General features: G+C 38.3%; 1 protein-coding gene across 1 annotated transcript; it reads left to right on the top strand.

Moving 5' to 3' along the window:
• Window positions 1-974: 974 nt before the first annotated feature.
• On the top strand, window positions 975-27,743 carry LOC134534507 (aquaporin-11-like). Its single transcript, XM_063372985.1, has 6 exons — window positions 975-1,021; window positions 12,647-12,840; window positions 16,609-16,801; window positions 21,173-21,254; window positions 23,913-24,051; window positions 27,348-27,743. Exons 1-6 carry the CDS (start codon window positions 975-977, stop codon window positions 27,533-27,535), a joined length of 843 nt encoding a protein of 280 aa, XP_063229055.1. The 3' UTR covers window positions 27,536-27,743.
• The last annotated feature ends 1 nt before the right edge of the window (window position 27,744 follows it).

Consider the following 27,744-nt stretch of genomic DNA (forward strand, 5'->3'; position numbering starts at 1 on the left):
GGAAACACAGGGCCGATCTTAACAAAGAAGAATTCGTATTTGAAATTGAAAGTTTTAAGCACCATGCATTAACAGTAGACTATGAATTAAAAGATGCTACAGCATCAACAATGTTGAGCCTTATCTACAAAATTAAATTGGAGGAGGCACATCCTAACATTACTACTGCTCTGAGAATGTTTTTCACCCTTCCAGTTACAATTGCGTCAGGTGAAAGAAGTTTTAGTAAACTTAAACTTATTAAAAGCTATTTGAGAAGCACGATGGGCCAGCAGAGATTAACAAATTTAAGTATTATTTATATCTATTGAACACAAACGAGCTCTTTGATCAATTTTGATGATATTATTAACACTTTTGCAGCTAATCATGCACGAAAAATTAAATTTTGAACTGAATTTCTTTGTATGGTTATCAATACAATATTATACTTAATTCAGAATCACATGTTCCTTATGTAATTTTAGTACTTAATAAACTTATTGGTAAGACATTAATTTTCACTGTTGTGCAAACAATAAACAATAGTTTGATAACCGTCTACTTCATTATAATAAAAAATGTAATTGTATTAGTTTTCCAATTAGTGTACTTGATAAATAAAAGTTCTCAATTATGTATAAGTGAATGGTATCATTTCAACCACCGCTTCTAACGAAAAAGGGTATTTTATAATGTTGGTAAGGAGGGGGCGGCAAATTAAGCTATGCCCCCCCCCCCCCTAACGAATCACCTAGTTCCGGCCCTGGTTCTAACTCCTTTCTTCTCTGTCCCGTTGTTCCATGTGACATTGAGGGTTTTTTAGATATTGTATCCCGAACCTTAGATTGTTTAATATATAACTCTGTACTGCCTGGTATCAATTCAAGGACATGAATCGACTGAATCAATCAGTAAATAAATTGAGTTTTTTTTGTAGATTATTAAATTTTGACACGAATTTCTAGCATGATATTTATTTACAGATTTGCATGATGGTGGCCAAGACGGTCGGCAAGATGGTGGATGCAAATACATTCTGGTGATTGGCAATCTAGCGGGTAATTATAATATGATATTATATGGTGGCAGCGCACTCTAGCAGATGGCGTGTGTACTACGCGACACTAGCGATCCTTGTATCGATTATTGAAAAAAATATATGCGGCAACATCTTCTAGCAGGTGATGATATTTTTTCCTTCTAATTAAAAATATTACAAGTCCGAATATGTGTTATGTTTTATATACCATATTTAATTCTTGGTCTGACAAATGTCTCGGTGGCCATGTGGTGAAAGGTGTATGTTTTCTATCCCACAGGTCACTGTTCGAATCACCGCAGTTCCAACGTATTTTGTATAATAAATTAAATTTGATATGTCGTTAAGGACCACAATAACACTGGAAGGTAATGGAAATTCGACCTTAAGTGCATGATACAGAGTGTTGCTCTCTTTCTCTACAAAAATACAGCAGAAACAAATATGGTGGTATTAATCCAAAATGGCAACCTCCAGAAGTTGAAAACAAGATGGCGGACATGACACCGTAATCGAAAGTCGTGGCTGATATATAACATCTAAGATGGCGGACATGACATTAGAATTGAAGGTGGCGACCTTAACGAAAATTACAACGTTCGTTGAGTGGGTAGCTCGAGGTCAAGATGGTGGGTCCCAAATGGCCATTGGAGTCAGGGTCAATGAAAAATTCAAGGTCGCTATCGAAGGTCAAAGCCAAAGATCAAAGTCAAGGACAAGTTCATCCAAGATCGTTGCCGTGACTTCACAATCCAAGATGGCCGTCGACATCACCGACACCACAACCTGTAACCTGCCGCAGAACCATTTATCCTGTTGTTCTTCTAGTGTCAACGTAAACATTTTCCTTTCTGTCTCATCGGTGGTTCAGTAACCCAGGGTTATTTCCAATGCAGCTTCTTGTGATAATAACTCATTGATCCAACGAACCAAACCGCACAAAGATTTCTGTAATCCTTCCATAGTAAATCTCTACCTAGATAAAACAACCCAAAGTCCCGATTTATGCTTCACTGCCAATTATAGCATCGTATTTCACTCAAAAAAATATATCGTAGTCTTTCAGTGAGAGTAATAATAGCCAAGTACTTACCTTAATTTGAGCCACTCAAACGTTAAGTTTCTTTAAAATGTTATATAACTCTGGCTGATTGAAAACGTATCTCATTTGTAAGAAGTTAATCATAAGTTTCTTCTGCTTGTCACAAGCAAAATTACACAAATATGACTTAAGGCTCGGTCTCAGTCATGAGAAATTGTCCTTGCGGCACTCTGGCCGTTGAGGGGTGGAAAGATGAGCAGAATTCACAACACAGTGCCTTACCCCCTCTCTAGACCAGCGAGGGAGGTAGGTTTTCCTTCGCCCCTTTGTTACCCTTCACCGATCGCCTACGCATGGAACCGGTATTTACGGACTGCACCCTCCCCCTCTTCCTACCTGTAGGTTGTTATCTCACAGGCGATCTGGAGGGAAAATCCTTCCGTCTGGCCTAGCCTCAGTAGCCTCGCATTTCAGACATGTGATTTGTCACGGCCACTATCGGTAACACACCGCGCCAGTCAGAAGGTGTCGTCTGCGTGTCATCTGCTTTGATATTAGTTTGTATAGACCTGGTTTTATAGCTGGTTTGTTTTTATATCTTAGCGCTATGGATATGTGTATCAGTATAAATAGTTTTCCAATAACATATTGGGAAAAATAATAAAAAATTAAAAAAGATAAATTTATCTTATTTTTAGTAATTATGGTGTTTATAAGATCTTGTTTGGCTAGCCTTGCACTGCATTCCTACTACAGACATTACAATCTGTAAGTACCAGGTTTACTTTTACCAATGCCAAACAGCAAATCGACACATAAACACACTGCATTTCTTGAAAATACTGTACCGTTGTCATGTAATTTTCATAACACGTCAAATTCGGCCATCAAAAATACTTAAAGGAAACTACGCAGGCAAGATTTAAATATGCGCTTTTTGACAATTTTCACAATTTTCTTTTCTTTTCATATACTAAATAGGATAAAAACTAAAGGATCATCCATAGATAATAAATGTTTAAATTTTATTTTAAAAAAACATAATCCCACACCGTTTACTTCCTGAGATACGCGCATACGCATACGCATACGTGTCTCACTAAAAAAAAAAAAAAAAAAAAAAAAAAAAAAAAAAAAAAAAAATACTTCCCCAGTCCTCTTGAATATATGTATGGGAACGTTTTCAGTTTTCTGTATAATTATTTTTAAGACACAGTAATTTACAATAAAATAATGTAAACATCAACGCAAGTTAGTCTCCAAATGAAAAAAAGTTGTCCGATTACATGTAAAATGTCAAAGAACCATATTATAAACTCATCCGCTTAAATGTCCTGCTGTAAACAAGGGAGCATGAAAATGTTCTGCATTTCATGGAGTAAAGCTGGAGTACAATTTCGATACTAATATATATATATATATATATATAAAGAAATAAAATCGTACAGATTTGGTACTTACTACACCAGAAAGTGAACTATAGTTGTTTCTGTAAGATCTCTTCCCCCGGCAGTAACAGCTACAACTGTGAGTAATGGAATGCCATCATGTTCTATGTGACCACGTTTCTTGGCCTCTTCAATTTCTTCCTTCACAGCTGTTTTCATTTCAGCTTCCGCAGCCTTCGCCCAATGTTCCTCCAAATTGTCATGATATTTTTTAAATGTGTTAGGTGACATTCATGGGATATCCATTTTAGTCATCATTTCTTCTAGCTGAGACTGTCCTCCGCCAGTACTTATTGATGCTGACACAGCAACAGTGTTTACATACATGGATATAGAGCTCCGTTTTATATTCGTCCAAACGGTGGATTTCAAATCGCACAATTGACATTTCAGTACTCTTCCCGAATTCAGGCCTTCTCTTTTCTCAGAAATGGGAATCATATTTTTCAATGAACAATTAATGGGAATGTGATCATCTAAGGTTTTTAAAAGTTGGTAAAGGAAGCCGATATGAACAATACGTCTACCTTCAAAGGATTATGCACATTTCTGTGTACTCGTATCAACATCATTGATGTTTCTGGAAAAAAACAAAGGTCACCATATACGGACAATGATAAATGCGTACTGTGAAGTGCAATAGAAAACAGTTTATTTATTTATTAAATACCTATATATATATATATATATATATATATATATATATATATATATATATATATATATATATAAACAGTACGCTGGTACAATTTGTAAATCTTCATATAATTCACAAGTTTATGGATAGTTTAACATAACTGAAACCGGAATAGTTTTTTTTTCCTATGCGTAAAACGGCTAAGTTCCAGTAAAATAATATTTATATCCTAAGGCAAGTGCACAATGGAAAATAAAGTGGTAAGGACTATGAGAGGCTGTTCAAATAGACAACTTTTGTAAGGCATTGCTTAAATTCTAAATTGTGTGTATCTACCAAAGTATGCACAACACAGTGCAACTAGTTTCCCCTCGTCAATACTAACACAACACAGTTTATAACAGTCGGCGAGTACGTTTAATTTCAGGGACATACAGTCAGGTAGGGACAATTTTCAAATATTGAATTCAAAAGACCTAAACTTACCGTGAACAGCCCACACTGTAAAACAATACATACAGTAAAAAACGTTTTATACTTTTAAAAAAAATTCAAAACTAGCTGGCAAGAATTTTATGGTGACAATACACATTATTTACAATAAATTTTACAAGTAATTTGTGTGTGGTCTACCAGCATAACATATCTTGTCGAATTGTCGAGTGAAAATAATTTTTTTAAATATTTGCCTATAATTTATTTGTAAAATCGCCAAATTCTGTATGTGTAATTTTATACATTTTTTGAAGTAGCTAATACCGCCATAGATAAGTGTAAATTATCTAATTTATGTAATTACCTTAGTTTGTATTATGGTACTTATGTTAAAATAAATAATAGTTTAAGAAATTAAAAAACACGCTTTGATAGAGAAACAGGCTAAAAAGTAAAAATAAATACCTAGTTTAAAAAATACAAATACACGCTTTAATAGAAAACCGAACTAAAATTAAGAGATAATAACATAATTTTTAATAAATTTAAATTTTGAATAGTGTGACTATCAAAAAAGGTTATTTAATTTTAAAAATGCGTGGGGTGCTTTTTAAGATATTTCCATAATGACTCTACTTTTACCAATATCTGTCAATAAAATATTACAATTGACATCAAGCACCTCACGTTTTTTACAATATTTTTTTTTATCACACTATTCTTAGTTTAAATATATTGAAAATTATTTTCTACTTTTTAGTTTGGTTTTCTATTAAAGCGTGTTTTTTAGTTTTTTTTTTAAATTTTTAGTTTGGTTTTCTATCAAAGCGTGTTTTTTTTAGTTTTCAAACTATTATTTATTTTTACATTTTAGATCAATTTATCATTTATGTGTGATTTTTAATTTTAAACGATAATTTATAAAGCTCCCTCTGGAAACTTTATTTCATACGAGTACACGGTGCAAGACACTACCGTGTATCCGGGTATAAAAAAATCGCTAATCCTGAAGATCCTGATCAGGATAATGGGTCAAACTGGTACTTTGTATAGAATGAAACTCGGTGGTGCTTTGTCGTCTCGAGCTAAACAGGGCCCGCTCCCGCGCCGACGAAGCTAAAACAATAAAACAAATACCTGGAACGCGGGAAAGACATAATCCACCCGACCGACCACTTTGTGCATCTTCGTGTATTGTCGGAAGCAAAAATAAAAAGGGTCGCAGGTAAGTTGTGGCCACAGCGGGTGGTACCCCACCCCCTAATCACCCCTTGCGAAAGTCCAAGCTCTCGTTCTGCCGGAGCGCGGAGGGGAAGGATATTACCGGTGGTGGGGGAACAGATCTCGGGGTCGCGCATTCTTGAGGCAAACGCCGGAACTAAATATAAATATTTGAATTACTGTTTATAAGCAAACTATCTATCGAATGTACAGAAATGTATATATATTCAATACAGTGGCGTAGCGTGGGTGGGGCGGAGGGGGCGGCCCGCCCCGGGCGGCAGCCCGCGGGGGCGGGTCGCCGGTGAAGCGGGTTGAGATCTGATCTATGATTCATTCATTACATGTGTCAGACACACTATAATGTTCCATTTTTATCTAAAATATTGCGCACCAACTATTTTTTAATATTTATTTAAAAGAAAAACTGCGAAATCACTGACAGAGCTCTTTATAACGTTTGTTTGTTTACATACGAACGGCAACATCGCATCACGCCGCGCCGCCCGGCGCGCGCGAGCCGAGTTGAGCGGCACTCCTTATTATGTTAATTACTCATACAAAATCTTTTGTTTCACGCGTCGGCCCGTGTCGATGCCTCTCTTTCGCACTCAGCAGTTTGTTGTTGTTGCCTGTTCTGAATCAGAGGAAGAAATAAGTGGTAAAGGACCACTGGAGCTCCTCCAGTTCATTCAAAAACTGAATCTCGGAATTTCGGTTCCAAATATAATCATCTTGATTCGTATATATTTGACTTTGGCGATTAGTGTTGCAAGTGTGAGAGAAGTTTTTCGAGGTTGAAGCTAATAAAAAATTACCTCAGATCTACTATGAGCTCCGCTAGGCTATCAAACTTGGCTATATTGTCGATTGAACAAGAATTGGCTGCTAATATTGATTTTGACAAAGTTATTTCTGACTTCGCTGCTCATAAGGCCCGTAGAATCCGCTTGTAAAACCGCTCATCCTATTTTAACTTCAATAAAAGGTACCTCATTGCATGTAAAATTTAATTTTATTAAGCACCTATATAATGGGGGCGGCAAAATGGGTCTCCCGCCCCAGGCGCCGAGATGGCACGCTACGCCACTGATTCAATATCGTTGTAATATTTCCTTTAGCTGTATTGTAAAATAAAACCGTTTTTTGATAATTAAAAAATGAACAAATATAATATATTTTTTAAATTATTAAAAACAGTTAAGCCGCTAACTTTTACTATGCAGCCAATGTCAACAATGTCTACTTTCTGTAGATAATTAATTTGATGATTTCAGATGTTTCTAATCTGTGCTAAGAGTGCAGCAAAATGAACACTTTTCCCATTGTATATCTGCTATGAGACCGAGCCTTAAGCTCGTTTGATTATGAGGTACAGATATACCTAAACAAGATGAATTATTTTTGATGATTTGCCTAGTATTTCTTGCCTGGCAATTAATATGGGTAATGTTTCGAGATTTTCTAACGTTGGCAATCTAAATCTGAATACGTGATTTTAGCATGTTAAATATTAAATGTTAAATATTAAATATTTCGACATGTTGTGTCCGTTTGTGAATAGCAATGCAGTTCACCGATAATATGTGCTTAAATTATTGGGATTCGCCGAGAAATCAGTTAAAATTACTGATGGATCAGTAGAAATAAGTCACCTAGATTAATGACAAATATTTATGGGTACAACTTTTACAATTTTAATTTTTTTAAATCATATTTTAATAATGTTAATCCTTTCAATTTGTTGCACTAGGTTTGTAGAGATGTGGCAATATTTTGATATTTGCTATATATATTTTCATTAACCCTTTAAAGATATTCAAATGTTACGAAATATAGATAGAGAATTAAAACTTATCATTTTAAGACAGTAGCTAACAGCTAGCTGAGGTTGTGTGTTGTTCTTCCACGCGGTAACTGCCATACATCTTATCTTAAATAGCGATTGAACATCTGTTACAATATTGAGATAGTATTTTAACTGCAAGATGATGACATAAAACATAACTTATTGTTACATAACATGACGACACGTACTTGTGTATGTACTTAACTTCATTAAATAAGTGTTTATTATTTTAACCACATTTGAAATAAAACTCATTGTGAATATACAGTACGGAATAATAATTCCTACTAAGTATATGTGTGAATAATTTTCTTCGTTAAATTATAGTTTAAAAAAACTAAAAAAAACGCTTTTATCGTTGAATAAACTAAAAATTAAAAAATTAAACTTAAATTTTAGTTTTTTGTCCAACATCCAAATAATCCACTACAACTCTGTATAACTAAAAAAGTGGGGTGCTTGATAACATTTGTCTTAAATTTTGTATCAGTAATAACAATATGATTTGTAATAGATTTTCTGTCACTAATTTTAGGGTATAGGCAATATAATTTTGCACATGGGGTTAACCTACACGTCATATCTGGATGCAATGCCCGTATGTTGTACACTGCCCATATTTTGTCCTAGAGGCATGCAATAAAAAAAAACTTTAAAATATACAGAAAGTTTTCCATAAGACATAGTTTTGACATCAAACACGTTTCACAGACACGCTTTTGCAAGTGTAGCCCCCCTCCACCCCCCTTAGTTAGGGGCTTCTTAATTCCAGGGGGGCCGCGCTTCCCTGGCTTACCCAGGGATCTACGCCCAGAAGGTGTTTGATATCACTTGTCTTCATTTTCCTATTACTTATTTTAGGATATAGTCATTACGAAAATGAAAGGAGAACACCCCATGCTTTTAGTTATACAGAGTTGTGGTGCGTTATTTGGCTGTTGGACATAAAAACTTCAATTTAATTTTTTTTTTTAATTTTTAGTTCATAAAACGATAAAATCATTTTTGAAACTATAAAGTTATTTTTCTTTTTAATCTCAAAATAAAATAAAATAATTGAATATGAGTAACTGAAACAAATTAAAAATATTAAATATGAGTGGCGAAAGTATTTATTTGTTGCAATGAACTTAAAATAGTCATTTATGTTCACGTAATAAGATAGTCATTTCAGCTAATGCGTCAACATTTAATGGAACTTTTCTTTTCATCTTAGAGCCATCAAGTTCTTTTACTTGGAGACCATCCAGTGACTTTACGCGACTAAGAGCTACACAGTCTGTCCGGCTGTAAAGAGACTCGAATACAAATAAACAACTGCATAATCTATAGTGCAGCCTTGCGTTTTATGCGCGGTAGATGCCCAACTCAATATTAATGGCAACATTCGCCTTTCAGCAGTATCATTTAATATATAATGTATTATACATATTCAATGGCAGTACCATAGCTGTATTTCGCTGGAAACTTAATGGCTATTGGTTTAATTATTTTACTCCATCTGTGCCGAATTCAATGCGGACTGATGGAATGTCCGTATCGTACACTTGATCACGCCGGAAGAGTGGCCAGATAATTTCAGATATCGTACCCATTAGGCCATTAACGAACCCCGGGGCACATTTTCCACCTTAACGCGACCTCGGAAACACTAAATCAAAACAATATATTTTTGAAATTTTCGAAATTTAGGGACATTACGGCCCCCCCCCCCCCTTTTTTTTTTTACCTGGGTACATTTTCCCCCATAACCGACCTTTTGGATCGGAAACACTCTAAATCGAAAAAAGCATTCAGTTTTAAAATTTTCGAAACTTTGGATTTTTAAAACACAAAAAGCCTGGTTATTACCCATAACTTGAAATTAGTGGATTTTTGAACTTCTGACTTCTCCCCCCCCCCCCAACATTCCCTTACCTATAAGGTCTTCAGTTAACAAAATATTTTATTGTCAGAGGTTTATTACTCAGTCCATTCATACAAACATACATGCAGTAAAGTGTGGTAAAAAAGTGGGCTTAGTCTTTATTGTCATTAAAAATTAAAACAAGTGTAATAATAAGTACATGTCAAGCAAAATTACATTAAATTACATTGATAAACTGCTTCAACGACTTGTGGTAAGACACTTCAAATTTGTACATAATACAATACTACTACATAAATTTGTGAGAGTAACTCAAAATAACATCTGCAAACTAAAACATTCAATAGTAAAATAATGCAGTGTTGAAAGCCCAAATTCGTTATACATGTATTTTTTCTCGTTATGTTTCTCTTTATGCCTTTACCCATGACTGAATGCTATCAGTTATAGACTGATTTTATTTACTTTACTTTGAAAAATCCACTGATAGAAACTAAAAAAATGTTTTGTTTTTTTACTTCGTACATTTTAGGTTTGTAAATAAAAACCCAACTAAAGATTTATGAAATGAATTGTATATTTTAATAGCTATAATGAGGTAATTGAGGTGAATTTCGCTGCATTTCGTTGAAATGCAGTGTTATTGACTTTCATTTCGTTGTTTGGCCGTGTATTGACTTTGATTTCGGTGTTTGGTGTTGTATTGACTTAATTTCAGTGTTATTTCGGTTTTATCGAAAATCACCATATAATTTTGGCTATAGTTACAAATACACACACGCATACTACTAGGCTATACCCGCGGAGCAACAAATTAATATTTAAAACATATAACTTGGTAAGTTGCACAAATTTTGATGGAAACTTCATCATCATTCTTGCACCATACTTCGTAAATTTATGTTTGGGAACATGCAGAGTTAAAAAAAAAAAGTTATCTTTTAATAATCAGTACTTGAAGTTCTCAGTTTCGGCTTTTTTTACGCTAAAACTGCACACGGCATTAGGTGAAGAGGACTCCTCGATCTTCGGCCACGAGGAGGAGTCTCCGCGATAGGAAGTAGACTTGCAGATAAGGCGAGGTCGCGCTGGCCTATTAGAGCCGGCTCCACCGCCTCGCGGAGTGTTGGCGGGTTGCACAGGCGCTGTCGTCGCTCCGAGAAGCCGTGACTGCAGGTGCGTAGAATACCTGGCACTGTTGTCACACTGGCTGCTGGGTGGTGTCTGGTGCAGGCGTGGAGTGGGTGTGTGGCATCGGTGGTACAAGTCGCTGTGGTTAGCTCTTGGTTCGAAAAACAACCCGTTACTGCGTAAATTCTGATGCTAAAAATGTGCTCAATAGCTTGAAAGGAACTCGCTAGAAATTAATTGTAAAAATGTCATCATAACGTAAGTATTAATGATCAAAGATATTAACAACACATAGCACATACACACACGCATATATATATATATATATATATATATATATATATATATATATAATAAACATGTTTCAAACATCAGGTGTGCAGAACTTTCATCAAGGAGTGAATAATTCTATTTTCAGGGATGTAACCGGGAAAAAAGGTTAGGTTTTTAGAAATAATTTTTTTTTATTCCGGATGGGATCTTCGTTTTTATTTTAAATTCAATTATTAACATAGCAAATATTACTACCATACACAACCTAACTTCTTACCTCCGTGAGTATAAATGTATTTATTTCAATTTGTTAGTTCCAACATTATAGCAACGAAGTCCTTTCTCTAAGCAAAACCTTTTATTTATTAATTGTCAAATAGTATTGCAATACAAACAAACACTGCGTACTTCAAATGTTTTCAAAGTGTTAAACGCGTTGTATAACATAGTAATATGGCTGTAATTTAACATTCCTTTTTTTCTAAATTGTAGCTGTAGAAACACTTATTCCCGCTTGGTTAAATTTCATACTCATGTCTATGTTAGTAGTGCCTTACTCTATCCAGTTCGTGTTTGATGCAAGCCCTTAACACGTTCGCTACGAGAGGTTTCCCGTGGTCATTTTCCGTAAGAGTGCTCCAAGAGCGTAAGCAGAATTTCATTTAGAAGAGGGGGAGGGGAATTACATTTAGAAGGGGGGAGGGGAATTACATTTCCCCTTCATCTTTCTCCATGCGTGTGGCCTTGCAATGAACATAACATGCGTGTTATACTTCTGAACATGTTACCCTTGTTTTTATTTTATTTTAAATGTTATACAGTTTTCAATAAAACTATTTCTTGGACTATATTAATTGAAATATCTATTGCTAGCGGAAGAACACGGCGTTGCCCTGGCTAAACACAGGTAAAGGGTACAAATAAATATTTTTTTTCGTAATTGGGTGTAGACAGTAATTTTCTTCTTTCTATTACATTATTTTAAAAAAATCAATTTCCCCTTAGTTCAAACGCAAAGTGTGTAAATTTCATCAAAAAGTACATAGACGGAAAAAAAAATCTTAAAAAAGGAAAGTAAGTGTCAAGTCTGCTTCAGGGACTGGGAAAGGGTGTTGGGGGTGGTTTTTTTTTATTTCATGTAGGCAGTGACCCTCATTTTTTTATATATAAATCACTTGTAGACAATAATTTTTCTACTTATTTTTGAGGCAATGTGAAAAAAATGTCATTAAGTAGTTTCAAAGTTTTGTTTTTTAAACGGTGGTTTCTCATAATTTACGGTAGACAGTAGTAACCTTCCACTTATTTCGAAGGAGAAGTGTGCAAAACTTCATCAATCTTGGAACAAATGGAATATTTTTCTTTTTACATATAGACAGTTGTACAGGAACTGCACTGAACTTTCCTGCAAACTTTTCCCACGAGAAGCAGTGTATCTCATCTCTTGAGTATCATATAAGCGTACTCACAACGAGAAAAATCTTTACCGTTTTTTTTTTTTTTTTTTTTGGCTCGGGTGTAGAACGTAGTGCAAACATATCACAAGTGGCTTGTAACACCGATTCCTATTTAAAACAGCAGAGGCTAGGAATGCTCTGAGAACTATCTTGTGCCCGCGCAAGCTGAACAGCACCGCTCAGTGCAGCTCTGTGAACCACCTGGACCAGATGACGGCACACCGGGTTGTGGCGGTGTGAATGTTGTGGAGTGGGGTGACGGCAGGGGCTGGTCGCAGGACCGCGGCGCCATGACGCCCCTCGCCGCGTCGCTGCTGGTGATCCTCCTCTACTGCGTCCTGGCGCGGGCCGGTCGCCGCCTGGTCCACCGGCACCTCGGGGACTCCCTGCTGAGGGCGCTGCTCCTGGAGGCGCTGGTCGCGGCCGAGCTGTGCGCCGTCGCCTCGGAGCTCGCCATAGGTACTGCCTGCTCGCCGACCCGGCACGCGCGCGTCACTGGCTTCGCAGGTTCAGGCGATCGTGACCAGCGTACTTCCAGTCACGTGAACGATCCTTGCAATGGGGGAAATTGATGGACACACGCATTTGCTAGTGTACGCCTGTTTGTGTCTGGTGACGGGAACTGATCTCAGTTCCCACAAAGTTGCGATTGTTTTGTCTGTGCTGGCGCCGTTATGCTGTCAGAATACCTGTTTCATCTCGTCGTCATATTCGTATGTGCGTCGTAGTCGTGAATGCCGAGATTGTCTGTTTGGTATCATTCGTTGGGTTCCTTTGTCTGTCTGTTGTCTAAGGTTGTTGTTTGTCTGTAATTACTATTTTTTGTTGAAACTGTCTCGTCGTGGTCAGCCCTCTGTGTTTGTATGTGCTGTGGTATTGTTGTGACAATTCCTTCAATTCAATTATCTGAGTTCTATACATAATTTAACCTTTTAAATCGACTGATTTTTAATTGTTTCTGTGTTTTTGTATATTCATATTTCTTTCTCCGTTTCTCGGGTGTTTCTCTGTGACATACAGTGTAAACTAGCAGTGACGTATGTCCAAAATAACTACGGTACAAACCGCAATTTCCATCCATGACAGAAGAAAAATTTAAATGTTGCACGAACCCGAACTTTTCGGGCGAGATTATGTGATCATGTTGATGTGAGCATTTTAGGCTAACCCAAGTTTGCTTCCTGTGAGTAGGCGTCATTGAATCTATATAGACGCGGTGTTTACGATGCTACACACAATAAATCGTCTGTGGCCGTCATCTGTGTTACCTATACCCACGTGACGTGTTGGCTTTGATCAATCAGCGTTGACATTTGAAGGAAGAATACGCACATAATGTAGAAACAATCCTTTTTCATTTTACATGTTCCTGCCTCATGAGGATAAAACTCAACTTTTGATTTGTAAATACTTGTTATATTTGGGTTTAAAAACCGCGTTCGGGTAAATAATTATTTTCCCGGAGTTTTTGTTTGCCATGTTGTAGCCATTTTTGATGGCGATGAACAACTGAAAACCTATTCTGACAAAAAATAATATACATGGCCATCTACAGCCGTTAAGGCTGGAATATCTTTTGTTCTATATATTTATCAAATGTTGGCTCAAATCCACAATCCACAATCAACAGCAAACATGGTAACCATGTAATATTTTAGCCATGGAACTCACAATAATCGAAACTCCAACATATGTGTTAAAACTGTATTTATAAATCGTGTTTTAATGTCATGCCCAAGTTTCCTCGCCATAAAATGTATATTTATAATCACCGTAAATAAATATTAATGGTGAAATTAAAAATGCCTACATTTCACATATTTGGGATTTTATTTTACCACTGCATGAGAAAGAAAAAAATTAATGGTTTGTCTACGCGCTGTGACCAGTGACATACACAGACGCCTTAAATCACCCTACATCTGTATTCATTCTACGTTCTGTAAACCAACATGCGCGATTAATTTTGGTATTAATAGTCCCAGGTTGTTGTACACACGAAGACATTGCTACCGGTAAAATAATAAATATTTCAGCCATGCCTACAATCAAAGCCGAGGCAATTGTACAAGTTGCGACTTGCTAGCATCAACATGGCAGAACCAGATGTGTGTGTAGTCGTGATGTTAAGCTGGATCAAGGGCAGGGGTTGGCAGACCGCGGCTCGCGAGCCGCATGCCGCTCTTTTCAGAGGATTTTAAGGCTCAGCAACTCACTGCGCTGCCACAGCACACAACAAGTGCCGAACTGAATCAAGCGGCCCAATCACAAGGCTCGCACCTAACACCGCACAGCCACCATCACACTCAACAGGGGCTTTATTTATTTTAATAATTAATTAATTAAAGTAAAGTAAATTTGCGTTTCTTGTTTTATCATTAGAGCTCTACTAATGACTAATATATATATATATATATATATATATATATATATATATATATATATATATATATACACACACACGTGTTTTTTGCACAAGTAGCCTTAATTTTTAAGACTTTATATTGAAATTGTGAATAAAATAAGTATTTGGATTTTATCTCTTTTTAATCTTCTTAAAATTCTATGTAGATACAAAGAAAAGACATATTGCGGCTCTCTAAAAGAAATTGGAGGAAATGTTTTCTTAATATTTGGCTAATCTCACTCGAAAGCCTGTGCCCCTTGGTCTAGGTCATATGCAGGTTATTTGGTCCAATAAGTACAATGGCGTTCCTATGGGTGGGGTGAGATATAAAATAAAAATACATTTTAATTAATACGTCAGAAATGTGATAAAATAGCCTAAGGGGCTGACTCCATATTTTACTTCATACATACCACCAAAAATCCCTCCGGTCCCCCCCCCCCCCCAAATTCTAAGCTGCGTCCGTCCCTGGGTAGGTGCAGAAATTACTCCTCGGAACAGTGTCGAGAAACTGTCGGAAAGAGGAAGACTATGTCATTAACGAATCTGGCTGGTCTCTGTCTTCAGTAAACCGATTGGAGCTGAGAATTCGTCAGTTCAAAACAATGCAGAAATAAACGTTTATTAGATTGCTATTATATTCCTGTATTATGTTTATTTGTAAAAATCTTATTTTTTCTCGAACCTGTGATTTTATTTTAAATTTAATTAGATTATATTTTATATCAGCCAAGGATCAAACTACGGACAGGAATCGATCGGATCAATACCTTTTTTTAACAAGTGATGTTTATGATTATTTTGGAATTTCGCCCAATATTCTAGCTAAATAATTACAGAATTTCAAGATGGCGGCCAAAATGAAGGACAAGTTGGCGGGCGTCCTGGCAATAAATACTACTGCACTCGAACGGGTAAAAATTAAACTAATATGGTGGCATTGCCCTCTAGCAGGCGACAACAAGATGGTGGATCCAACATGGCGTCCTCCAGCAGACGAAAACAAAATGGCCGCAATGACATCATACTTGCTTATGTAATATCTGCCTCATCATTGGTGGTTGGAGTTCAGTCTGCCGGTGGCTTGTGTAAAGGCAGGATTGTTCGGCCATTTTTACCCTCGCCAGGTTTGAACATATGGTTTCCAAACTTAAGTACACTTTTATTTAAAAAAAATTAATTATTTTTTTATAAATTTTGATATTTTCCCGAATTTCTAGCTCAATAATTACGTATTTTCAATATGGTGGAAAAAATTTAAAAAGGTGGAAGTTCTTTTAAGGAAGGTTGAATTAATTTTAAGATTTTTCCCGAATTTATAGCCAAAAAAATACAAATTTTCAAAATGGCAGCAGTATGTAAAAGAACAATGTTTATGAAATAATTTTTAAAATGGTGGCCATAATATCCTAATCGTCGAGGTTATTACTTTAGCGGCTTAGGGCTGCTTGCCGATAGCGAATTTAAGCCGCTTTTAGAAATTTTCGTTTTTTAAAGGCAAAAATATTTTCAGGCTTATTGAATTTAAAATTTATGATTTTTTACGGGGTTTACCCCCTCTAATATGGAATTTTTTAATTTTTAGATATTTTGGCGAATGTTTTCTAAAAACTGGACATTTTGGCGAATATTGGCAAATTTTTGGAAACGTTTTGGAAAAGTTTAGTCATCCAAGATGGCAGCCCTGGCGTCTCAATCCGATGTTGAGGACGTAACGTCAGAGGTCGGTTGGCCCCACGTCTCAGGAGACGTGCCAGGAGGAACCAACTTACACTGCCGAGGTGTTTTGTTGGACGAGTGATCGACATGCGACTGCGCAGTGGCGGGAAACTACGGCGTGCCCGTGTTCGCGGCCCTGCTGTGCCTGCTGATCGTGTGGTGGTCCGCGCAGTGGGGCGATGCCAGCGCCTGCCCCTACACCCACCTGGAGGACGTGGTGGAAGGCAGGCAGGACCTCGGGCAAGCCGTGCTCAAGATATGGGCCGAGCTGGCGGGCGGCGTGCTCGTCTTCAGGTGGGTGTGCGGGGTTGCCAGTTGCTTACTGTCCTGCACCCTGGCCAGGGTGAGTGATTACAACCCCGGCCCTCTACTGCGAGCTGCAAAATGAATAAAAATGTACAATCAGCACAAATTTCCTGACTCGCTCTCGCACCAATAAAAGTGCCCGCAAATTCAGAGTAAACAAATTTTTTATCCTGAAATTACTATAATAGAAAATTTTGAGGAGCGTAGTTAGTGGTGACAACAAATAACACAAAAAATACGTTCCTTAAAACTATTTATAAACACTTTGGAAAGTTTGGCAGACGTTTTTTTGAGAATTTAAAAATAGTTTCAAAACAAAAAAATTATCCAGCAAAAACTTTAAGGTGTTTATTTACATTTATTATGAGCGTGGGCTGTTAAGGTATCGTATTGTATGTAAAATATTTGTAAGATTATTTAATTGTATTTTTATTAAGTATTTACCCTAATGATACAGTTAATGTAGATGCAATTTAAGTTTTTTCTCTTGGAATCCAACCCACACCCTTGCTCCGTATAATATGCTAGATTTTGTGATTATATTTGCAACTTATAAACTTAACTAATAACGTAGCCATAAAAATATTCAAACGAACTAAAGACGCAAATAATTAAGTAAACTTTATGAAAATTTACAATTCGACACCACTGCCAAACGGGTGTGCCACACTATTTCATAGCAGTGACTGTATTTAACGAAGGAAATCCTAACCCATACTTATTAACAAACTCCAGGCGTGGCCGCAATGTATTGGGTCTTGCAATGTGGCAATGGTGAGGTAAAAATAATAACTACGTCCCAGTACACTATCTCCTGAAATTCTTTGCTCTATGGTTATCAGACCAAAACTAGTTCATCACAGACTAACAATATCGATATAGCCCGCGCGTCCAAGATGAAATCATCACTTAACAACTTGTTTGCCAATAGAAGTCTCAAATCCGCGTGTCATGACGGACGCACCTGGTGAGTGTTGAGGTTACAAAATCTCTTTTCGCTTTGCTTGTCCGAGTTTCGGTTACTTCTTGATATTTCTTAACTGATTAAGTTTTAATCAGTTTTGTGTAATATAACTACTTTAGATTCAATATTTTTTTAACAAATTGCTGACGTATTATTCGTAAACAGAAGCATGTGTCAAACATACGCAAAGTCTGGTTTGAGCAGTTCTGACGGCAAATCTGTAACCCAGTGCACGCTTCATCCGTGAGTCCATGCAGCCTCTGCAGTCTGTAGTTTCAGCGTGCCAAGCGATGGAAGTCTTCGTTGATCCAAACCAAAGTGGCGCCGTTATATGACAATGCTGTCCAGCAGCTCATGACACATAAGTAACTTAACTAACACAGTAAATAAGTACTCAGGCAGGAGTTTCATGGGGCCAGTTCCTTTTCCCCTTTCCAAAGCGCACACTGCCTGACAGTTACATTTTATAATAACCAGTAAAAAATATACTTCTACATTCATATATCTTCAGCATCATCAGACTGATCATAGCGGATAAGCCTTTACCTGACTGAAGTAAAATTCTTCTGGAACGTGCTTGTAAATCATAGAATAACGATGATGTAGACTGTAGACCTACCCTTGTATTCTACGCAATAATCCATCATTGGGACACCATTTAACAACAGAACTATCACAATCAACTGATATGCGCAAATAACATGTGGGTTTAGTTACAGGTGGCGTTCCAAATACCATGAAAATATTTAACTTAACTTCTGCGTATCCCATTTAAAGTTGGGCTCACAAATAACTGACTGATCAGCTTTTGCAAGTCATCAATTTCAGCATTTTTATACCTAAACCACCAACAATATTCTAGATATTAATCAGGCATATTTCATAATTAAACAGGGTGAAGAAACTTCAGTTAAATTTCACCGAAGACAGGAGAGGTTATAGCACCTAAATTGAGAGACGTAATAAGATAAAGCAAACCTTTGTATTGGCACCCGAACTGAAACCACAACGACCAACATTATATTCGACACGCTCTCTTCGATAAATTAGCTGCATTAGACTCGAGGTCACCCAGTTTTGGCTCTTATATGAAGTTTCTTAACTTAAATAAGTGGAGGTATTGCAAGCTTGTAAGAAGTTATTCAATATCTTCAGCCGTCCCAGATGCGTGGTGCGTCTTGCACCACCAGGTGGGTTGTAACCGAGGTAACTAACATTTGGTTCTAACATCGCCTGTGGTTATCTTCTTTTGCTCCGTCTCCAACAATTCTAAGAAGGCTATTGGTTCATAGTTCCACTTTAAAAATAATTTACAAAGCTTAAGGCAAAGAAACCAGAATATATCCAGTCAGCTCTCGCTGAAGTAATACGACGCTTGCAATGAGAAATTGATGGAAAACAGGAGAACACAGACATATAACCTTTCAAATTTTTATTTAGGCACACGTTATTAAAAACACTGATCCACTTCTCTAGCGAAAGCATGAATAAACATTTTAAAAGTTATAAATAAAGCATCCTCAATATAATGGGGTTCGAGGCACCTAGTAATATATTCAATACAAAAATATTTTTAACATACTTTTTTTGATCACCAAAACGTCTTTGATCCAATCTCCTGGTGCGGACCAACTTTTCTCACAAGGCACGTACAAATAAATGCATGACATCAGAGGAGGGAATATGAATACCTGCATTTATTTTTATTTCATACGAGGAATATTTAGAAAGTAAGGGCCACTTTGGGAACCAAACAATATATATACTCGTGAAAAAAAACGTTTTTATTGACAATTTTAGTTTACTACATATATACTTAATTTTACCACGTAATCGTCATTCATTCTAAGCACTTTTCGTAACGCTGCGCTGGTTCATTTAAACCCTCTGCATAGAATTTCACCACCTGGGAATTAAACCATTTGACAACGGCAGTCTTGAGTTCCTCGTCGTCAGCTTCGTTGTCACCCACAAAGCGGCCACGGCAACCTCTTCAAAGACAGTCCAGCCATCAGCAGTCAGCATCCAGTCTCTCGGGTCGCCGAAGCGAGCAGGCGAGTCACGCGCCAGAAAGCGCGGCTACCCGCACTGCAGGCGAGTAAACCGGGAAGCCGACACACGTTATATCCGGGCGTCTACCGGTTAAAGTCCCAAGCGGCGAACTTCTATGCAGAGGGGTTAAAGAAACTAGTGCAGACTTAGAAAAATACTTAGCTATGAATGACAATTATGTGTAAAAAAATGAAGTAGACTAGTTATAAACTAAAACTGCCAATAAAAATGGTTTTTTTAACGAATTTATTTTTTTCAATGACCAAAGGTATTTTGCTTTATGAATCACTCATTCGTCCCTTTTCATTTGCGCAATCATTAACTTCTACTAATAGACCTCTCAGTATAACATTGTTAGAGATTGCAGTAAATTTATTGATTTCAGAAGAATGTAACTCAAGTAACGGAAGAATTCTTTGTAGTTTCAGATAACCCGGGTCTCCGTATAAACTACTCCGGATTCTGACTTGTGATTTACATTTTCAGTGGTAAACACTGTAAACTGTAAAAGATTACCTTGAGATATCATCTTCAAATAAAGTAAACTAGACAAGTACCAGAAATATCATGAACATACGTGTACATTTACCAAGATCTCGGAATTTATTTTTTAATAATGTTCTTCGTATGTTCAAGATGAAACCTTTTAACTGTCCATTAAAAATATGCTATATACTGCTATGGAAGCAAGCTTTTGATTGCATGTAGAGAAAAAACACTCTCGTTATTACTGCATAATAAACCTTAAATTTTGTGGCAAGTTTTGATTTAAAAAAATTGGTTGTCTGTAAAGTCGGTTTACGGACGATAGTTTAACGTGACAACGTCATAACAAAACATTGATGAAATAATTGCATACTTTTATGAATAAAATTGAATCATTTTTATTGAATTAACGCTATTTTGTATGGATACAAAGAAGGAGTGAAATGTAATCTACAATTTAATGTATAAATTTACTTTTATTTGACTCATTAATTCAAATATGTTTATTACTTTTACGAAGAGATTATTTTAACTATAACTTTTATACATGTTTGCTATTTAACTTCTTCCAATCTGTGTTATTCTGTTAAGTATAGGACGATGATAGGAAAAGTAGGAAACGAATGGGAGTGTTTCAAGTTTAATGTGCCTCGAAAAAGTCAAATCGATGGTTGTTCCAATCGAGTGGAAGAGAGATAGATGCGGCGCAAGCGTACAATGAGCGTAACGGGACAAAGTGCGTAACGGGACAATGAGTCATACTTTTTCGTGCGTTCAGCCGGTGTTCATCGATTTATTAGATGTTGTCACGTCAATAAAGCTCGTTACACACAGTTAGATTATTATTTTAATCACAGGTTCGTCCAGCTTCTGTGGAGTTTGGAGCTGACTGAGAACCACCGAGGCCGGGCATTCGCTGAATGCTCTGCAGATCTCCAGGTATGGCTGCACCAATCACTACTGATAACTTTATCACTGAACCAATTTTTATTTATTTCTGTTATATTACGTTGTAGATCATTATTTGAAGTTTATATTTCAATGAATATTACATTGATCCATATTAAAAACATCAAGGGGAATTTTTTTGATTGTACTTAACTTAAACAGCCGAAATGTTCAGCTTGTTGACAAACCTGCAACTACAAGTAGACTCCTATGCGTATGTTGCAGTTCATGTTAAAATGAGAGAGGAAACATTGGACGAACCAGCCACACCACAAATGGTGTATTTTGGGAAGCAAGTTCAGAGTCGCGATCCGTCCATTATTATCTCGGGTTCCTGATGTTTCTTGAAAGCGCTCCCTCTGAGATGGTTTCTCACTGTTTAGGTCACGCCTCACTCATTTCCCGACTTCACCGACTGATATTGCTTACGTCTGCCTCTACTTATATCTTTGTGCACGATGTACAACACCCAATGAAACAAAAATAAATGATTTAATTTTCAAACTACGACAAGAGTAAAAAAATACAACAGATTAATAACAAAGGAAGAATTTATGCTAAGTTGCACAAGTCTAAAATAAAATTTTTATTCTATGTATAAGTAATGTAAGTGAATCTCCACACGACAGCATGCAGAAATACCACAAATTTCTGAAGCCTTAGACTGAAATGTCATCTCATTGTAAGAAAAAATTTAAAATATGTTAAAAAAATCTTGTGATCGTGAGTCTAGGTGATTTTAGAGAGCTCTAAGACACATGGCCACTAATATATGCAATTTAATATCACAAAATACAAGCACAACAATTTCGCCAATATAAAAAAACTTATAAATTAAGATATATTATAACGCATTTCTTACTCTTTGAAGATTTTTATTTATTTAATCTACTATAAGATCCAGAAACATGAAGGTTGTTTAAGTGACCATTTTTGTAATCCGAAGTAATTACTACTTTTTTATGTAGACCTCAATATGTGTTTAAGTTTATGAAAGTGCAACCAAGACTTAGTTCATATTTTTCGTATTTTGTCAAATGTACTTTGTATTGTAGTTTACGAAAGTAGACAGTTATTTTCCCTAACCTTGTATTTATTATTCATGTTAAAAGTGAGGTTTGTATTTTTGTATGTATGTGGGTTTGTGTAGTTTTATGAAGAGTCTGACACCATGCAGGAATAATAAAATAAAAGGCGACACTGTTCATAACTGCAGGCGAACGGAAGTATAGGTCTGATGGGCTTAGGGAATGATCCCTGCTGACGTGGTTTGCCCGTGTAAGCAGGTGCTGGCGTGGTTTGCCCGTGTGAGCAGGTGCTGGCGTGGTTTGCCCGTGTGAGCAGGTGCTGACGTGGTTTGCCCGTGTGAGCAGGTGCTGACGTGGTTTGCCCGTGAGAGCAGGTGCTGACGTGGTTTGCCCGTGTGAGCAGGTGCTGACGTGGTTTGCCCGTGTGAGCAGGTGCTGACGTGGTTTGCCCGTGTGAGCAGGTGCTGACGTGGTTTGCCCGTGTGAGCAGGTGCTGGCGTGGTTTGCCCGTGTGAGCAGGTGCTGACGTGGTTTGCCCGTGTGAGCAGGTGCTGACGTGGTTTGCCCGTGTGAGCAGGTGCTGACGTGGTTTGCCCGTGTGAGCAGGTGCTGACGTGGTTTGCCCGTGTGAGCAGGTGCTGGCGTGGTTTGCCCGTGTGAGCAGGTGCTGACGTGGTTTGCCCGTGTAAGCAGGTGCTGGCGTGGTTTGCCCGTGTGAGCAGGTGCTGGCGTGGTTTGCCCGTGTGAGCAGGTGCTGACGTGGTTTGCCCGTGTGAGCAGGTGCTGACGTGGTTTGCCCGTGTGAGCAGGTGCTGACGTGGTTTGCCCGTGTGAGCAGGTGCTGGCGTGGTTTGCCCGTGTGAGCAGGTGCTGACGTGGTTTGCCCGTGTCAGCAGGTGCTGGCGTGGTTTGCCCGTGTGAGCAGGTGCTGGCAAGGTTTGCCCGTGTGAGCAGGTGCTGACGTGGTTTGCCCGTGTGAGCAGGTGCTGACGTTGTTTGCCCGTGTGAGCAGGTGCTGACGTGGTTTGCCCGTGTGAGCAGGTGCTGACGTGGTTTGCCCGTGTGAGCAGGTGCTGACGTGGTTTGCCCGTGTGAGCAGGTGCTGACGTGGTTTGCCCGTGTGAGCAGGTGCTGACGTGGTTTGCCCGTGTGAGCAGGTGCTGACGTGGTTTGCCCGTGTGAGCAGGTGCTGACGTGGTTTGCCCGTGTGAGCAGGTGCTGACGTGGTTTGCCCGTGTGAGCAGGTGCTGACGTGGTTTGCCCGTGTGAGCAGGTGCTGACGTGGTTTGCCCGTGTGAGCAGGTGCTGACGTGGTTTGCCCGTGTGAGCAGGTGCTGACGTGGTTTGCCCGTGTGAGCAGGTGCTGACGTGGTTTGCCCGTGTGAGCAGGTGCTGACGTGGTTTGCCCGTGTGAGCAGGTGCTGACGTGGTTTGCCCGTGTGAGCAGGTGCTGACGTGGTTTGCCCGTGTGAGCAGGTGCTGACGTGGTTTGCCCGTGTGAGCAGGTGCTGACGTGGTTTGCCCGTGTGAGCAGGTGCTGACGTGGTTTGCCCGTGCGAGCAGGTGCTGACGTGGTTTGCCCGTGTGAGCAGGTGCTGACGTGGTTTGCCCGTGTGAGCAGGTGTCAGCCCTGTACGGCGCGCTGGTTGAGGGCGCCGCCACCTGCCTCAGTCGACTGACTTCCAGAGCCATCTACGACCTGCAGCCCAGGTTCGGGACAGCTATCGGATCCGTCATTGGGACATCGCTGGTCGTTGCAGGTAGGAACATGTTTACTTCTTCAAAATTTATTTGCCTAACAATACACAGTGCGTTAAATTAGACCGATCAACTTCATCTGAAGGTTCAATACGAATAAATAAGTTTAAAACATGACTGGATGTAAGCTTTTGGACATACGCAATTGCTAAGAACATGTATGTCTGTAGAAGAAAACTACAAAAAAAAACACAAACGACAAAACACAAAAAACATGGGTACGACTTACTGTATAAAGAATTTCCCCAGACTGACGCACGCCTTTGATGTGGAAGATGAAAACTGGTTAAGGACAATAAAATATTTCAAATGGAGCAATAACCGTTAGGTTAATGTTTCATTATACAACGATCTACAACCAATGCAAAACTTGTCACTGTCGTAAAGTGATTCATGTAAATAATTCACAAACGTAGCTATATGAGAAATAATTATTTCAATTGTTTCAATAAAATAATTTCCCGACGGTGGACAATTTTTCGGTGGTTGTAAAGCTTCTTTTTTTTAAATAAAATATTATACAGATGCTTATTGTTCAACCTTAAATACTTCGATTACTTGTATGAAACCGGTTTTAGAGGCGTTTACCAGCTTTGGAAAGTACATTAGACCACAAATCGTAACATATTTCCAAATGATTTTTTTCCGTGAATAACCTAAAGCCAAAGATTTTCTGATGAATTAAGTCTAATTCTTTGTACGTTCATACAACACATCTACGCCCCAGACTTATTTCAATTATAATTGCCTTTTTTGAGTTGTACTTTTCCGGACAGTGTTGTAAAAAATATGTCTTAAAAATCTGGTGGAATCTATTTAGGGAACTGATGAATGCCCTTTCATATAAATATATAGATGCTAAGCATAATCACATAAATATTTTACAGCTAAATAATAGTACTTGTATACCGAACTAACATTAGCATAAAAAATTATTTATTAAGAATGTGTATGTTTCATAGCTGTACGTGAGTTCTCGGCAAAACTGCTTTGCGGTACGTTTCTACTGGGCGTTCTCCATTTTGTTGTTCATGATCGTCATTTTTTATTATATGTATACCGTTCATCAGATCTAGTTTTGATAAAGAAGGTTGCTGGGGGGGGGGGGTGACAGTTTATCATCAGATGTCTTGAGTAAAAGCTGCCTGCAATATTTTACTTGTGCACTCTACGAAATTCTAATCAAGTACTTTTTTTTTGGGGGGGGGGGGGTGGGAACAATAATACTTTTTATAGAAAATAATATTCTCAATAAGTGAAGACATTATCTGTTTTGGAATTTGTTGGTTAAATAGGTCTACTTAAATATACTTCAGTGTATTGTACAGACTTGCATATAAGCTGATGTTAACATAATTTGGACTTGCGTTAATTTTGATGTTTTCTCGAACACTCCTGTAATAATTTTCAGATTTTTTTAAAATTTGTTTGAATTTATTTTGTTTTTACGAAATTCAAGATAGAGAACGGAAAAGTGGAATGATGACTGAATAAAACAAATTGTTTTTTTAATTTAATTATATTTTTATTTTCTCGGATATTTGTGAAGTTTTCCAAGATAATGTCTCAAAGCAATGTATTAGTAAAGTTCATCCAACATGGCGGTTGGAGTCAACAATTTGTAGGTCACTTATCGACACCAGTTCCGCTTTATAGCAGCCGAAAAACATACAATTACGTCATGTACCTCCTCACATAATAATATAATATGCTGGAGAAGATAAATATAATTGTAATACAATGAATTCTTACGGGAAATTTAAGTATTGACATTATAACATGTTTATTAATACCCTTCAAAGTAATCAGCAACCGTATGAAAACATTAATTTAGTCAAAATTGTATTTCGTCTTCAGTTAACTAAGCCTGTTTTTTTCCAAGTGCCAGGGCGACCTACTGCACTACTACCATGCGGGTAAGAAGTAAGTGGGTGGGATTGTCCCATCTTTGCCATGTTAATAGTTGATGTCGTCATCTCCTTGCCATCTGGATAGCAAAACTTTTTTTTTGTTTTAATGAAGTCAAATGATAATGAATCTGCTAAAGTGCATTTAATATATTTTTTGTAATACTCAATACATCATGAGATTTAACGATTCTTCCTAGCGAGAACCTTTTACGCTATTAAAAAATATTTTAGTATTAGTCTTTATACGGCTACAGTTGGTTTAACTAACCAATTTCTAAACATGGTCACTTGAAATTTATGAGACATCCACTCCGTAGACTTATACCTACTTGTCATTAATCCTATTCATATACTAATATTTCCATGTCAGACACCAAATTTAAAGACGAATACCTCCATGTCAGATTCCTACTCCATGGACGAAACAGATTCCTATCAGACACCCACTCCATTGACTAATATCTCCATGTCAGACGCTTGCTCCATAGACTAATACCTCCATGTCAGACGCCTGCTCCATAGACTAATACCTCCATGTCAGACGCCTGCTCCATAGACTAATACCTCCATGTCAGACGCCTGCTCCATAGACTAATATCTCCATGTCAGACGCTTGCTCCATAGAATAATACATCCATGCCAGACGCCTGCTCCATAGACTAATACCTCCATGTCAGGCGCCTGCTCCATAGACTAATACCTCCATGTCAGGCGCCTGCTCCATAGAATAATACATCCATGCCAGACGCCTGCTCCATAGACTAATAGCTCCATGTCAGACACTTGCTCCATAGAATAATACATCCATGCCAGACGCCTGCTCCATAGACTAATAGCTCCATGTCAGACGCCCACTCCATAGACTAATACCTCCATGTCAGGCGCCTGCTCCATAGAATAATACATCCATGCCAGACGCCTGCTCCATAGACTAATATCTCCATGTCAGACGCTTGCTCCATAGAATAATACATCCATGCCAGACGCCTGCTCCATAGACTAATAGCTCCATGTCAGACGCCCACTCCATAGACTAATACCTCCATGTCAGGCGCCTGCTCCATAGAATAATACATCCATGCCAGACGCCTGCTCCATAGACTAATATCTCCATGTCAGACGCTTGCTCCATAGAATAATACATCCATGCCAGACGCCTGCTCCATAGACTAATAGCTCCATGTCAGACGCCCACTCCATAGACTAATACCTCCATGTCAGGCGCCTGCTCCATAGACTAATACCTCCATGTCAGGCGCCTGCTCCATAGACTAATACCTCCATGTCAGACGCCCACTCCATAGACTAATACCTCCATGTCAGGCGCCTGCTCCATAGACTAATACCTCCATGTAAGATGTAAGACACCCGCGCCACGTCTGTCGCAGCCCTGAACCACTCGGGAGGCTACTTCAACCCGATGCTGGCCACGGTGCTGAAGTACGGCTGCCGCGGCCACTCCGCCTGGGAGCACGTGCTGGTGTACTGGGTGGGCGCGAGCGCCGGCTCCATTGCGTCCGTGTTCCTGTACCGCCTGCCCGCCGTGCAGGCGGTCGTGCGGCGCAAGGCGGACTGAGGCTGTCTCTCTGCGCGACTCCAAACACCCGCACACACCTCACCGCACCTTCTGTGGACGTTGCTTCGAGTAAAACATAGTTACAGCGTGATGGGTTTACCTAACCTACAAAGTCAAGTGGACAATAGATCCAAAATATTTGTTTATATAATTCTCAAGCCTGTTTTACTACATTTTCAAATATCATAATGTGCGGTATGGCACACACA

This window comes from Bacillus rossius, chromosome 7 (assembly GCF_032445375.1).
Source record: "Bacillus rossius redtenbacheri isolate Brsri chromosome 7, Brsri_v3, whole genome shotgun sequence".
Taxonomy (NCBI): Eukaryota; Metazoa; Arthropoda; class Insecta; order Phasmatodea; family Bacillidae; genus Bacillus; species Bacillus rossius.

Excerpts from the sequence above, each read along its gene's own strand:
- LOC134534507 (XM_063372985.1), top strand. The coding sequence starts at position 975 with ATGGTGGCCAAGACGGTCGGCAAGATGGTGGATGCAAATACATTCTG. Across the intron at positions 12,841-16,608 it reads CGCCTCGGAGCTCGCCATAG|TGGCGGGAAACTACGGCGTG; the intron begins GTACTGCCTGCT and ends GCGACTGCGCAG. Across the intron at positions 21,255-23,912 it reads AATGCTCTGCAGATCTCCAG|GTGTCAGCCCTGTACGGCGC; the intron begins GTATGGCTGCAC and ends CCGTGTGAGCAG.